This window comes from Lycorma delicatula, chromosome 8 (genome assembly GCF_047948215.1).
Source record: "Lycorma delicatula isolate Av1 chromosome 8, ASM4794821v1, whole genome shotgun sequence".
NCBI lineage: Eukaryota > Metazoa > Arthropoda > Insecta > Hemiptera > Fulgoridae > Lycorma > Lycorma delicatula.
In genome coordinates, this window is record NC_134462.1 from 64,258,015 (window position 1) to 64,272,761 (window position 14,747).

Consider the following 14,747-nt stretch of genomic DNA (forward strand, 5'->3'; position numbering starts at 1 on the left):
TATTTAAAAAGTCAGTCGGTCATTAGTTTTTTCAGTGTTAATAATTTCCCGTATATCATCGTAAATGATATAATGGAATGATTTTTATTTAATATTAAATAGTATATATTCAATTCATCCAACATTATGAGTTTATTCTCAGAATCTGTTGTTAATTTACAAAAGTAAACTTTTTTTAAGTATAATATACAAAATTTTGTATCTTTTTAAAATTTTTATTAACACAATGAACTGCAATATTTTTTACTGCATTTAGTGATTTTAATATTGTTAAAGTATATTTTATTACTACTACATTAAAAAAACTGATATGAATATTTGCTGTTGCATACACAAGGTGTGATTGGAAAGTTTTAAGACAGGTGCTGCTCAATAGGAGGGGCTAGTTGCCCATGGATTTGGAACGGGGAAGCTTCTTTTCTCCTTGAAATGTACTGAAAAGATCACAGTGAAATCTTTGTTCAGTAGAGAGGGGCATCCTAGTGAATAGACATATTTTTGGTTCTCGGGGGATTATTGATTTTGCAAAATGGATGAAAAAACAATTCAACAAGTTTGTTTCAAATTTTGTTTGAAGACCGGTTTATCATCTTTGGAGACTTATGAACTAAAACAGCTTTTGGGAACAGGTGTCTCAGCCGAACAAACATTTTTATCTGGTCCAACAAATTCAAAGGCTGCAAAATCAGTCAGTTGTTTTTTTCTGATTCAACAGAAAAAACACCTGATTTTTCTGATTCAAAGGTTACATTCAAAGTTTCTGATCGCGAATCAGTCGAAGATGAACTGTGGGTTGGCCAGCCTTCCACTTTAAAAAAACCAACAAAAGCATTGCGATTTAGTTTGTTTTGACTTTACAATTAGGGAGATGGCTGATGAGCTGAATTTAAGTTTCTATGTGGTTCAGTTAATTTTAACTGAAAATTTGAATATGTGTCAGGTGTGCGAAATTCATTCCGAAATTGTTGTCAGACCAGCAGGAATAACACTGATTTGAAATGTCCCCAAGAACTGATTAATTGGGCTGAAACTGACTCGGAATTTTAAATAGGGTAATTACAGTCGACGAATCACAGATTATGAGTATGACCTAGAAACAAAGGCACAATCATCACAATAGAAAGGTCCAAGTTCAGTACAACCAAGAAAAACACGACAAAGTCAGTCGAATGTAAAGACAATATTGGTGGTTTTCTTTGATTGTACAAGTATTGTGCAGTATGAATTTGGCATTAGAGGGCACAGTCAATCAAGAATACTATAAAAGTGTCCTTCAGTGTTTATGCAAAAATGTGCAGAAGAAAAGGCCTGCACTCTGGCAAGACAAGAATTGGGTCCTCTGCCATGACAATGCACTGGCTCATCATGTGTTCTCAGTTTCAAAATTTTTGGGCAAATTCCTGTTCCCACAACTTCCCTACTCCCCTGATTTAGTTCCTGCTGGCTTCTACTTCTTTTTTAAATTGAAATTTTAGCTGAAAGAGAACCGATTTGACTCAATTGAAGACATCTAGACAAATGCCAAGAGGGTTCTTAGTACTCTTAAGAAAGAAAATTTCTTAAGAAAGAAACACCGGTATGCAGTAAGCGTAATATCTCGCCAATCATCTTTTATCTCAAATGCTATAGGTGGAACGTATTGCTCGGTCTTGTTAGTAAGCATTAATATATTTCTAGTTCATAAAATTGCCACTAGAATGTAGGAGAATGTTTGTTTACTATGTTGTTTTGATGCTGACTAATGACTACGCAAAACTAATATCACTGTATACAATAGGAGTTATTTAAAGTACAATTGGTCAACAGGACAAGGCGTGCTTCTAATGGAATATTCTGCTCCCATTCTGAGCAGTAGACTGTTGTGAGTCGTGGTTACATAGCTGTTTATATTAGTTGAGATGTGTGGCTCTTGTTGTTGATTGAGATTACCTTTACAGTTTTATTTTATTATTTCGTAATGTTTTTTAGTTAAATTTTTATGTAGAGTATTAGCTTATTTTTGTTAGTGTTTACTTTTTCTTGTGGTTTATTTCATAATATGGTTAATGTCTTTTGATGACTTTGTACTCGGTATGATGGATGCTAACTTTTCAAGCGTAATTATGGGTGATAATGTGTCTACTGAATTCTAAGAAACCTTTTACATAATTTGAGTGAAGATGGAAGTAGTAACGATGATAGTAATATAAGAGAACAGCAAAATATTCCAGGTAGGTCAAAGCTATGGAACAATGTTTCAAATAATGATCCAGGGCTACCAAGTACTATACCTGTCTGTAATATAAACCAAGGTGCTAATTTGCCGATGGAATGTTATGTCGATTCATTACCGATTGATTATTATGATTTATTTTTCAACAACGATCTACTGAATGTAATTTGCAGTGAAAGAAATTTTTTTTCTAACAAGAAAAAAGCACAAGTGCTTTCTCCGCATTCTAGGATTAGAAAGTGGAATATGTCTAGTATTGATCTAAAAACTTTTCTGGGCACACTAATAAATATGGGGCAATTGCCCCGACTCGAATCTTACTTTGCTTCAAAATGGGAAAGTTAAATTCCATTTTATGTGGCAGCCTCACCTTACCAAGAATGATGGTATCCAAAAACGGATGCATCCAATTTAGTGAAAGAATACAAACTAGACTGGCCAGGATGATATTCCCAACCCAACAGAGATGGTGACAGTAGTCCAGGAGGAATGTGAAAAATCTAGTGTATTAGTCCCTAAAAGAACAAATTAACATGCATATTGGTGGATGATGGAGGTAGAAATCCTTAGACAACAAGTATAGAAAACAAGAAGGGCTTATCAACGCTCGACAAAGAGAAATGCCCCTAATAGGGATGCTGTTCGGCTTAACTATATTACAGCTAGAACAATATAAAGCAGCCATTAAAAGTGCTAAAAAGATGTGTTGGAAGAGTTTATGCAAGATTATCGATCATGACTCATGGGGAAGAGGATTTCCACTGGTCACCAGAAGACTTGGGAGGAGTCTTCCAGTGCTGACCGAGTTTCAGGTGAGGGAGGCGATGGGCTACCATTTTCTGCAATGTGATGATCTCCGTAGAGAAGAGATAGTGGCAGATGACATTGAGTTGTTCAAAATGTGTGACGTGATTGAGGCAGGCAGAAGATGAAGTTAAGGAAGAGCCTAGGACCAGACGACATACCGGCCAATTTTATATGAATACTAGTTGAAAAGGTACCAGAGGAAATACTTAGGGTCATAAATGAGCTGCTGCTTAAAGAATACATACCCACATCTTGGAAACAAGTGAGGGTGATATTTATTAAAAAAAACCTGGTGCTGAGAACTCCCCAGGTGAATATACACGGATCAGTCTCGTAAATAACACTGATAGACAAAAAAAAATGTTTTAATGTTTCTCTAAGTGTGATACCATTTCTTGAATTGCTTTTTTGCATACATTACAGATGTATAAATACAATTTTTCTATTACCCTTATTTTAAATAAATTACGCTTCAAAAAAAATTAAGGGAAAATATAGTAAAATTTATAATTTTGCATAGCCATACCTGTGTTAGTGATTTCGCTGATGCTTTTCTTTTATAAATAACCTCAGGCACATCTCAACTTAATGTCCAACAATAATCGGCTAGCAAGTTAGTATTCCATTTCCCTTTATAGCGGCTTTCCATCACTGAAATGTCTTTGTGAAAACGTTCACTGTGTTTCTCATTTATGTCTCTTAGGTTGTCCAGGAAAAAATCCAAATGTGAGTGGAGGAAATATATTTTCAAACATATATTACATCCCATAGCTCTCTATGAAGTTAGAAGTTGATTCATAATATCGTGGCATTTGTCTGATTTTTGTTTGACGAGAAAAGTTTTGTAAATGTTTTTAAATGAAGCCCAAGCTACACTTTCTACATTATTTAACATTGAGTTAAATACTTCATCTGTTACTAAATTTCTTATTTGAGGACCAACAAATATTCCTTCTTTAATTTTTCTTTTACTTACATTCAGAAATTTCTGCCTGATGTAGAAAAATCTGTGACTATCCTTCTTCATTGATTTTACAAAATTTTTCATTAGTCCTAGCTTGATATGGAGAGGAGGTAAAAATGTTTTTTTGGGTTCAACTAAGGGCTCATGAATAATAATATTATTCTCATTTGAAAATAAGTTGTCTCATTTCTTCCACTCTTTGGTAACAATGTTTATCCCTAGCTTGGCTGTCCCATTCGCAAAGAAAACATGTACTTTGAATAGCCTAACTGCATGCCTAACAAAATAGCTGTAACTTTCAAATCACTACATATGTTTCAGCTTTGTTTTTATTATTTATTTTTTCAAGAATGTCTTTCATCACATTGTATGTTTTTCAAATTAATACCATAAGCAAGTGGTATCGAAGGATATTTGTTACCGTTTTGTATTAGAACCACTTTTAAACTATACTTGGATGAATATATGAAAAGGCACCAGTCCTGAGCTTTAAGAACTTGTCCTAAATGCAACATAAGCTCATCAATATTTGTGCAATAAACCAAATTATTTTCATCAGTAAAGTACTGAGAAAGTTCTTTTTGTCGGTTTCAAAAGCTTGAAATTTTTGTATTTTTTTATGTAAATTCCAACCTTGCAGTCTTGATCCTAATAGTTCAGCTTGATTTTTTTATAAATTGAAATCCCTAACCAAGTCATGTAATTCACCTTGTGATGTAAGATGTGGCTTATTGGAAGATAATTCAAAATCATTATTGTCTTCTTCAGTATTGCCTGATTCTTCGTCGCTGCTTTTGAAATATACATTCACAGGTGGCTCAGGAACTGTAATAATTTCACTGTGAGGTACAGACCTGATTGCAGATTGTAATGAAGGATATTTTACAGTATGTTAAGATTTTTTAGAAATTCAAGATACATTTGTTAAACAAAAGTAACAATTGGTTACATGATCTTTTGGTTCACGCCAAACCATTGGTACACCAAATGGCAAAGCCATCTGTGTACCTTTCAGCCATCCTCTTAAATATACAGAACAATTAGTGCATACTATATGAGGAGCCCACGTTTTATCCTGATCAATTTTACACTGAAAGTACAAATGATGTGCTTTTTAATTAAAGGTGTAATATTTTTTCTATTTGATTTTACAGTAAACTCCCCGCATACATAACAAAAGACATCCACATCATTTACACAATGAACCCATCTTGAACATGTTTTGCAATAATTCAGCACATCATGAATGATTGTATGTGATTCCAACACTAATATTACACAAACTAGCAATTTGGGAAATTTTGACTCGCCTGTCTTTGCGAATAAGATAATTTATGCGATTTTGCAACGTGGTAGTCGCAACTGGTCTTATCAGATCAGTCACGCTTGTTCTGCCCAAATTAAACTGTTCCTCCCACTTATATTACTGTAATTTAAACACTTTTCATCATACTGTTTCAACATTCTTACGTAAATTTCCATTGGTTTCACACCTTCTGATAGCAAAAATCTTATCACTAAATGTTACTCTTCCAGCGCACATGTTTCAAGCAGAGTTGAAATTCTGAAATCAATAATGAAGAGGTTATATTTAGATTAATTTTGATCCAATAGCTGATTAAATGTGTTCCCAAGGTTGCCAACTGACCCTCAGAAAGTTTCATTGTCATTGAATGAACTTTTTTCTCTACATCAATTTGTCTTTTTAATTATTGAATGTCCATCGTATGTATATTGAGTCTACAATGTTTATGAATTTGCAATTTAGCATCGTAGCAGTATAACAATTATTTTAAGCAGTAAGTGCTATTTTTATTATTGTTGATAATAAGGCCACAGTATAAATTTGTCTAAGGGTATAGGAATTTTTCAGACGTATGCATTCTTTCTTTTTTTTTATCTGTAATGAGGAAAGAAGAGAAAAAGATTACTTGCTTCCATTAAAAAAAAACTTTTTAAACACAGTCTTTTGAATTTTAAGAAGATAAAATAATGTAATTTTTTATATTCTAAAATGATACTCAAATAAGAAAATGGAAAACCAAGTGGGGATGTTTCAGCCATATTTTGTAACTAGATCTATGTTTGAATTATAGACAAAAAAAATTATAACTGTGTTTTATTAAAGCTGGAATGCTTCTCAAGAATGATGCTAAATTATTCATATATTTTTATTTATTTATTTTTTTAAAGAAAGTATGCTCTCAAGAGTTTTTATTTGTAACACTGTTTGAATATTGTTGATGTTTCCAAATGGAACTATATTTATCCACTTGCTGGATAAAAAAAAATCATTAATTATATTTTATGGTGAGAATGTACCACTTGATGAAATTCAGATGTTATTTCTTTTTTCTTTTTAGGCTGATGAATATTTATCAATGACAGTTGATAATGATAGTAGTGATGAAGATGATGATTATGGTGAGGATCTTGATAATGATAATAGTATTGTTATTAAAGAAGAGATTGAGGTAAGTATTTCCTGCTGTTTTTTTGCAGACAGCAAGTTTGGTTAAGCTAAGTTAATATTTATTTTTATATTTCCATAGATGCATTGTGGTTTGATGGTTAGGTGGCTTTCTTGTATGTTTCACATCATTATGCTATACCTTCAAGTTAATGAATATTATTACCCTGACACATTTCAAGGAAATTAGAATAAAAAATAAATTGTATCAAAATATAAAATGTTTTCATCATAAGCTTACTTACTGACATTATAATGAAGATAAATTTTTAATTATTGTTTCATAACTGTTAAACCTAAAACTGGCGTTAAAATACTCTTTACAATAGGCTTTGTTAAAATAATCAGACATTTTTAAATCTTTCTTTTTTTTATTAAAAATTTTATATATTTGAAAATATACACTTCTTGATTTAAAAAGTAACACGCTATTAGAATTTATCAGAAAAAGGTTTTTCTTTTGACAGTTCTTTTCGCTAATCGAAAAATCTGAAATTTTTTTATGTTTCTGTATTAACTTAAAAAAGGTATTTACAAATACAGTTGATTCCGGATAATCGGACCACTTTGGGACCAGGGCTAAATGGCTCTATTAAGCAATATTAACGAAAAATGAGGAACTATGCACAAATACAGTATATGGGTGTATTCTAATTATTTAACTTGAATTAGCGATTTACTATTCTGAATTTTATTTCTAATATTAAGATTATATGAACAGTATTACAAATTACAACATAATAAAAATTTAAATACTCTACCATACAATTCATGTTTTATAAAATACAATACATTATTTACTGTCCTTTTAGATTACATAGCTACATATAAAAACCAGCCCTATTACATTTTTAAAAAAACTATTTTTTTCTTTTTTATAAAACCTCCGGGATCACCGTTAGGTATTTGCTTCAGAGGATGAGATGAATGAATGATGAGATGAATTTGTAGTGCGTGAAAATGCCTTGCCTGACCGGGATTTGAACCCGGTCAAAAGAATTACTGTTCTGGTACAATGCATTACTGAACAGTTTTTGTAATCTTACATAATTAAAAAAAAACAAAATGATTGATAACAAATTAGAGATACAGATACAGTAATGATTGCTATTTATGATCAGTAATATAAAAAAAAGTACTTTAATTTCTCTTACTTGTTTAAACTTTTTGAAAAAATTATTTTATTTTGCTTTGTCGTCTCCCTTTTAATACTTGGCATTCTACAAATTTCCACACTCGTAGTTCTTGTAGGCTTCTTTCATTGCCATACTGCTGAAGTCCGTCAATGAATTTTTTTGCATCTTGTGGAGGTACACACGTTTTGACATCAGGTTTGTCTTAATCTTCTTCAATCTCATCCAGTTGTTGAGCACCATTAATGTTTTTAATTATTTCTTCATCACCAGTTTCATTTTCATCACAGCATTGTATTTTTTTATGTATTCTTGAAAACTTCAAAATTTTGAATCTGTTGCTGCAAAAAACAATCATTGTCATCAGTGTCGATTGTTTCGGTATCGTCATTGGTATTGACTTTTAAACCACTTTTGGCAAAGGACGTTTCTGATAGTGCTACTTTTCACTTCATCCCAACTATCGGCTGTGAACTGAATTGCCTGCAACAAGTTTACGCATGCACTAACATCTTTAGCCATAGCCGAGGAATTCAACGTATTTTCTTACATTTTTTTGTAAAATGTAACTTATTAGTTTAGTTTGATAAATATGTTAAAATTTTTTTATTATTCTCATGCCAAGCAGTTGAATTAAACGTATTAGGTGGCAGAAACTCAATTTGATTGTTCTGTAAATTACATTAGGATGGGCAGCACAGTTATCAGTAAACAGGCAAATCTTTCTTGATTTATTCTGTTACTCGTCCCAAGCACTCAGCCAATCACGAAAAATTAGACTCGTTATCCAGGCTTTTTTAATTAAAATAGTAGTGCACAGGTAAACTCTCCATTCTTACCCACTTAAAACATTGTGGTTTATCTGCTTTGCCAATAAGAGGTTTTTATTTATCACTGCCAAATATATTCTGACAGTGAATATAACTCAGGGGCTCTTTGGGGCCTATCCCATGGCTACAGAGCTCACTTCGCTCACCATTCCCAATTTACCTGGGGGGCCACCATGCCCGGACAACAGAGCTTGCTTCAGTTGCCATTGTTATTTATCCAGAGGACTTCACTCCCTGTACACCCACATTGTACATTGTCCTCATGCTTTTGAGAATAATATTGATAAATAATTACAAAAGATAGAATGATACTATGCTAACTAAAATACACACATCTTTGACAATGAAGAATTCATAACTTATTTCTTTCTCATGGTGGCAGAAATATAATAATGAAGTAAAAGGATTAATCTACTTTTTCCCTAATGAATATCTTTAATTCACAACTTCACCCTCCTTGGGGTGAAAAAATGAATATTTTTAAATCTTAACCTTTAAGGGAGCTTGTGTCTCATTCAATGGCTTAAAACCTTGCCTGAGATAATATGAATGCATCTTGCAAATTTGAAAGTAGTTTGTCAGTTGGTTCTTGCGTGATGAGATAGCAAACCAACAGACCAGCTTTATATATATATATATATGCATTTATATTAATTTGTGTGTGTGTAATCTATTATATTGAGAGCATACCTAATGCATGCAAAAGTTAGCCTTCAGCCTACTAACAAATACCCTTTTGAATTTTGAAAACCAGAAGAATTTTTACATATATATTATAAAAGCACCCTGTTACACCTCCCAAAACAGCACCTCAAGGGCCCATTTGTTATCAGTTGATGGTGATTGGTCTAGCTTCACACAAGGTGCTCGCGCACCTCACCATTCTAGTTTCACATGCAGTACCCACGGGAAGCTCATTATTGTAAAACAAAATTTTTTTTAATTTGTTTAATATTGATTTTGTTTAACATATATATATATATATATAAGTAGAATTATAATATATATGGTATATTATAGAATTATAATAAATGTATAAACTGCTTACCAACAATTATGTATGTAACATGTCCAAGCACTTCTAGAAACTCATTTCCATCATCAGAAACCCACTAAGTTATTTATATATGTAATAAATAAAATTTCCCATATTAATTATATAAATTTTTTATTTATTTATAACAATTGATCGATTGTCATGTATCTTAAAATTGTGTCCATGTAATACGTCTTGTCCATATAGTGCTCTCAATTGTTATCTAACTAGATATCAATACATGATGATCAATTTTTATATATATAAAAAAAATTTATATAATTAATATGTGAAGTTTTATTATTTTTACAAACATAATAACTTAGTGTCATCCTGATGATGAAAATTATTTTCTGAAAGTGCTTGGACATGTTACATATATAATTGTTGGTAAATGGTTTATATATTTATTGTAATTATTTAATGTAAATTTAATTATATTATTTTTTTAATATTGTTCATATAATTTATTTGAATCATTCAGTTCTAACCCAGCTCTCACAGTGATAGAAACTCACAGTTTATTAATTCAACTCATTAAAGTTTGTTTTTCAACCAACAAATACCACCAAAAACCACCACACATATATATATATATATATATATTATTTTTTTTAAATAAATTATTTTAGGAATCATACTCCTCTGTACTATATACAAATCTATTTATTTTATTCAATCAAAGTACAGAATAAATAAAATAGGATGACTTACCTCATTCCACTATATATACAGGAGCGCTTTTGAGATTTACTCGCATCATCAGCTGCATTATGTATTCATATATTCATCTCAAATTACATTACAAACTTCATGAAACATAATAACATATCATGTATTTATTTATTTTATTTAAAATTTCAAATCTTTTAATTTTTTCATTTTATACTTTTATTCAGTTAAATTAAAAATACAAATTTTTAAATATGAAAAATTAATTAAAATTAACATTAAAAAGTTAAACTTTAAAAGTTTTTTTTACATATGTAAATATATATATATATATATATATATTTATTTTATTCAAGGTTTTTGGAAATGAAATATATCTGAAAACCTCAGTTATGCCAAGACTGATAGGTAAAAATTTAATTGCAATTGATTGAGTAATTTTTTTTTTTGTTTATCCTGAACAAACAAAACCCCTTTTTTACATTATTATTCGCAATAAATTTTCTTCAAACAATTTTCTTTGTAAAGTGACTTGGGAGTTAATTACATTCATTATTGCATTGTGTACTTTATAACAACTTATAATGTCCATGTACATGATTTTCATGATATAAATCCAGAATTTGAAAGCATGCCTCGCCACAGACGAGATAAAGAGAAATTGTAATTTTGCTATTAGTACAATAAATTTGTTTCTTAACATATCATATATTGTTAATTAAATTACACTACTAATTTTGTGAAGTTTTTATCCCGTATTGATGTAAAATATGTTTTTCAATCGGGCAAAAAGCTTTTAATTTAGAGTTTTATCTGCTTTCATAAAAACTGTCGGGTAGGAAATAATGGGTACTCCGATCATCTGTCATTGCTAGCAGTTAAATGATGATATTAAAATTGTAACACTCAAAGCCAGTATTGTTCAAGAACATAAAGAATTAGATAAAGCTCAAAGCTCAATGGATGAAGCATTGTTCCATCTGAGAGGCTTCATCAGTGCATAGAGTAATCTGTTTTGGAGCAGTCTAAATCCAAATGCATTAATATAGGAAGAAATTATTTTTCTGTTTTTTACTGTAAGTAAACATGTTTTTAGAAAATATAACTAAATCTGTTCTGTTATAACTTGAAGGTAAAAATATAGGTTACCCACAACAATATAGTTCAAAAACTTAACAGCAGCTGAAATAGCCAAACCTCTCTCTAAATTGAACCTTCCCTCTAAAATTTTAATACCTCCCCTAATTAAAGTTTAACCTCATTCCTTTGGAATAATTTCCATAATTCAAATTAAATTAGGAGGACTATGCAAAACTTTCCAATTCTTTCTGAACAAATTTTTTTGTTTGAAATAAACATTTTTAATTATTTGTGTGTATAAGTACATAAACAGTGACACAAGTCATTGTTGGTGTATTTGTCAGCAATGAATGACAAATATAGTACTTGTACTATAATTTTAGAGATATATTACAATTCCAATCTCCGTAGTGGAGTGGTAGCATCTTTTATCTGGAGGTCCTGGATTTGAATCCCCCATCAGGCATTTTTCACACACTAAAAAATTTCCATTTCTTATTCCCATAAACAAGCTACATGGTAAATTAATAATTACACAAAATGAATATCTACACACAGCTGTTGAAATCATTCTTGTGTGCTTGCAATTTATTTGTCTTTGAAATGTTTAATCATTTTGATTTCAGTTTTCTCTATGAAAACTAAATCTGTCTTGATTCTCTTAATGAAATCAGGAGCAGCAGATTTTATTTTGTTATTGCACCAGGAATCTTTTTATGGAAAATTCTTTTTACGTTGTAAAATCTCTTTGTTTTGCAGCAAGATGTTCATGAAATTCAGCAAGTTCTCTTTGTACACTGCAATTCTTTTATCAGTTCCTGTCTATTTTTTTCTTATTCTAGTGACACTGCAATGTTTAGTATTCGTTTTCAAGACTGTTATTATCTGGTTTGATGGTTTCTCTTCAACAAATTGAACAAATGTCTTCTTATCACATCATCATCATCTGTCATTACAACTACTGTGTTTTATATCTTGATGCATTTATCACAAATTTTATTTTCCTTGTATACTGAATTTATTGAGCTGAAATATTTTATCATCTTTTTTGTCAATTTTTCCCAACAGCTATTTATCAAAATCAATCTGCTGTCATGATTAAGTCAAATTCTTGCTCATTTTTAGCATCTGACATAAATAAGCACCATCATGTTGTAATAATTTGTCTCTTATAGTGGCTGTTCCAAAATCAGACTAATTTTTTTTCCATTCTTCTCGAATATTTTTTTATTATGGCTTGTCTTGAATTTTTACATTCTGTACTTTACTAAAATTTTTTTAACCGGTATTTCTGTCTGATAAATATTTAGCAATATTTATGATTTAAATATTTGAATTTATTATCATTGGATAGTGAAAATTTTTTTGTTGAAGATATTTGATGTCTTGTACATGATAAAAAATGCATTCTCCTAAATAAAGAAATCTTAATAAAGATCATTAAAAAAATTGATTAATTTCTTTTTTTTAATGATCTTCTAAGAATTTGGTAAGATTGTTTCAGCTCCACTACTAAAAATTGCATTTAATTTGGTAAGTTTTGCTTTCTTGACACATTGAATAAGATGTAAATTAATTTTGTTTATATGATAATTTGATTTCAAATGATCTCTTTTACTATATGTAAACTACTGTTACTATATGTCTTTTACTGAATTATTTTTTCCTCCAGTGTTTTTCTTCTGCTATTGTATTTTTTTAATCTTTATGAGTGGTTTTAGATTATTATTACATATTATTCTTCTGTTTCTTCATATGCATGTGTTTGTGCAACAAACACTAAGGATATTATAAATATTTATATTTTTTATGAACTTTGAAATGTTTATTTTTTTATCTTTGTAAAATATGATGAATTATAGTTTAAAAAATATACATTTTAGTAAATAGTAGATAAATTTTAGTTAAATCATCAGCATAATAAAAACTATTAAAACTTGAAAAAATATTTAAGTATTAATTTCTGTTAAAATTTGGTCCCAACTCAATCTGTTATCATGATTTTATATTGTATATTATATTTGACAGATTTTATATTAAAATACAAAATTAAATTTAAATGTTTCTTTATAAGTGATAGATATAACCAAGATATTAAGGATTCTGGAATTCCATGAAGCAGAATAAAATAGGACCCAGATTAATTTTCTTTAAATTATATTTAAAAATATGTATTGCACAAAAACTCAATTCAGTTTCATTTTGAAATAATTAAATATTAGTATTTATTTTTTTTTTACAAATAAACATATATTTTGAAGTCAAGACTGAAACAAAGTTACATAAGGTAAACATTGCTACATTTGATATCCTCTTTCACTAGGTGAACCACCTTTACCACCACCAGAACCTTTAAAAATGCCCTGTAGAAGTCATTTTCTAAATTCATTGAAATTAATAATTAAATTTTGTATCAATATGAAATAAAGTTGTTTTATTGTTTTTATTTGATTAAATAAATCTGTCAGGATGAAGCCAGAAAGTTATTTAACCCTTTGTTGCCATTTTTTATTTCTGCATTATTATTATTTATTTATTTAGCATCAGTATTTTACATGTATTCCATTCAACCATCTTAAGAATTTTTTTACATTACCTTGACCTGAGGGTAAAACTTCTTATTTGTCGATTTCCATTTGTTTTCTTCATACGTATTTTTCAAGAGTATTGAAAAAGAACTATTCTTGAAGTTGGTATACTGTTTTTAACATTGTTTTCCTGTGCTGGTAACTTTCAAAGAAGAATAAATTTTTTAATTACTTTTGACATTCATTTAGGATAAATCTTTTTTATATGAATTTAATCAGCGTTATTACTAATCATTTGTCATAATGATTTCTGACATTTTCATCTTCATATTTTCTGCTAATGGAATTCTAACTAGAGAAATATCTGTTTAATCAAAGACTTGATTGAACATCATTTAATTATACATGTTTTTATTTGAATTATCAACTAATGTATAATTTTATATTTAGTTAGAAGTATTAGAGGTTGTTCATTTAAACATTTCCCAAATATAAAAAACTGGTCTTAATCAAGCTTAACAACATCAAGCTTAATCAAGCAACATGATTACATCATGTTGATGTTACTTCTTCAAATCTGGTAGCATCTAGCATTCATTTTTAGCTCCAGTTCATGCCAGTGCACTTCAAAAATAAAAAGATGTTACAGCAGTATGAAAATCAGATCACAAGGATTAATGACAGCAGTTCTACAAAATGTTTAAAAAGTTTTTTATGTAAGCTCTAATTTTTTTTTTTTATTTTAGGATGAAGTTAAAAGCAGTGATTTGTCAACATCTGCACCAAAATCTGGTGCTAATGTTGATAACAAGAAAGATAGTAGTTTGAAATACCCAGGTACTACAATGTATCAGACTATTAGACCAAAACCAGCCATTTCACATCCATTAAAGTACCCAGATACCACAACAACATATCAAACTATTAGACCAAAACCAGTTGTTTCACATCCAATTAATGTAAATGAACAGTTACAGGTAAATATATTTTCCTAATCCTTCCTGATCATCTATCT

The 14,747-nt window shown here is 29.8% G+C and overlaps 1 protein-coding gene across 1 annotated transcript in view; it reads left to right on the plus strand.

The window, feature by feature from the left end:
- Nucleotides 1-14,747, plus strand: part of LOC142328918 (uncharacterized) — a 92,185-nt gene that overhangs the window by 35,531 nt on the left and 41,907 nt on the right. Inside the window, exons 14-15 of the mRNA XM_075373084.1 lie at nucleotides 6,347-6,457; nucleotides 14,479-14,709. Coding sequence (XP_075229199.1) covers nucleotides 6,347-6,457; nucleotides 14,479-14,709 — 342 coding nt within the window. The remainder of the gene's footprint in view (nucleotides 1-6,346; nucleotides 6,458-14,478; nucleotides 14,710-14,747) is intronic.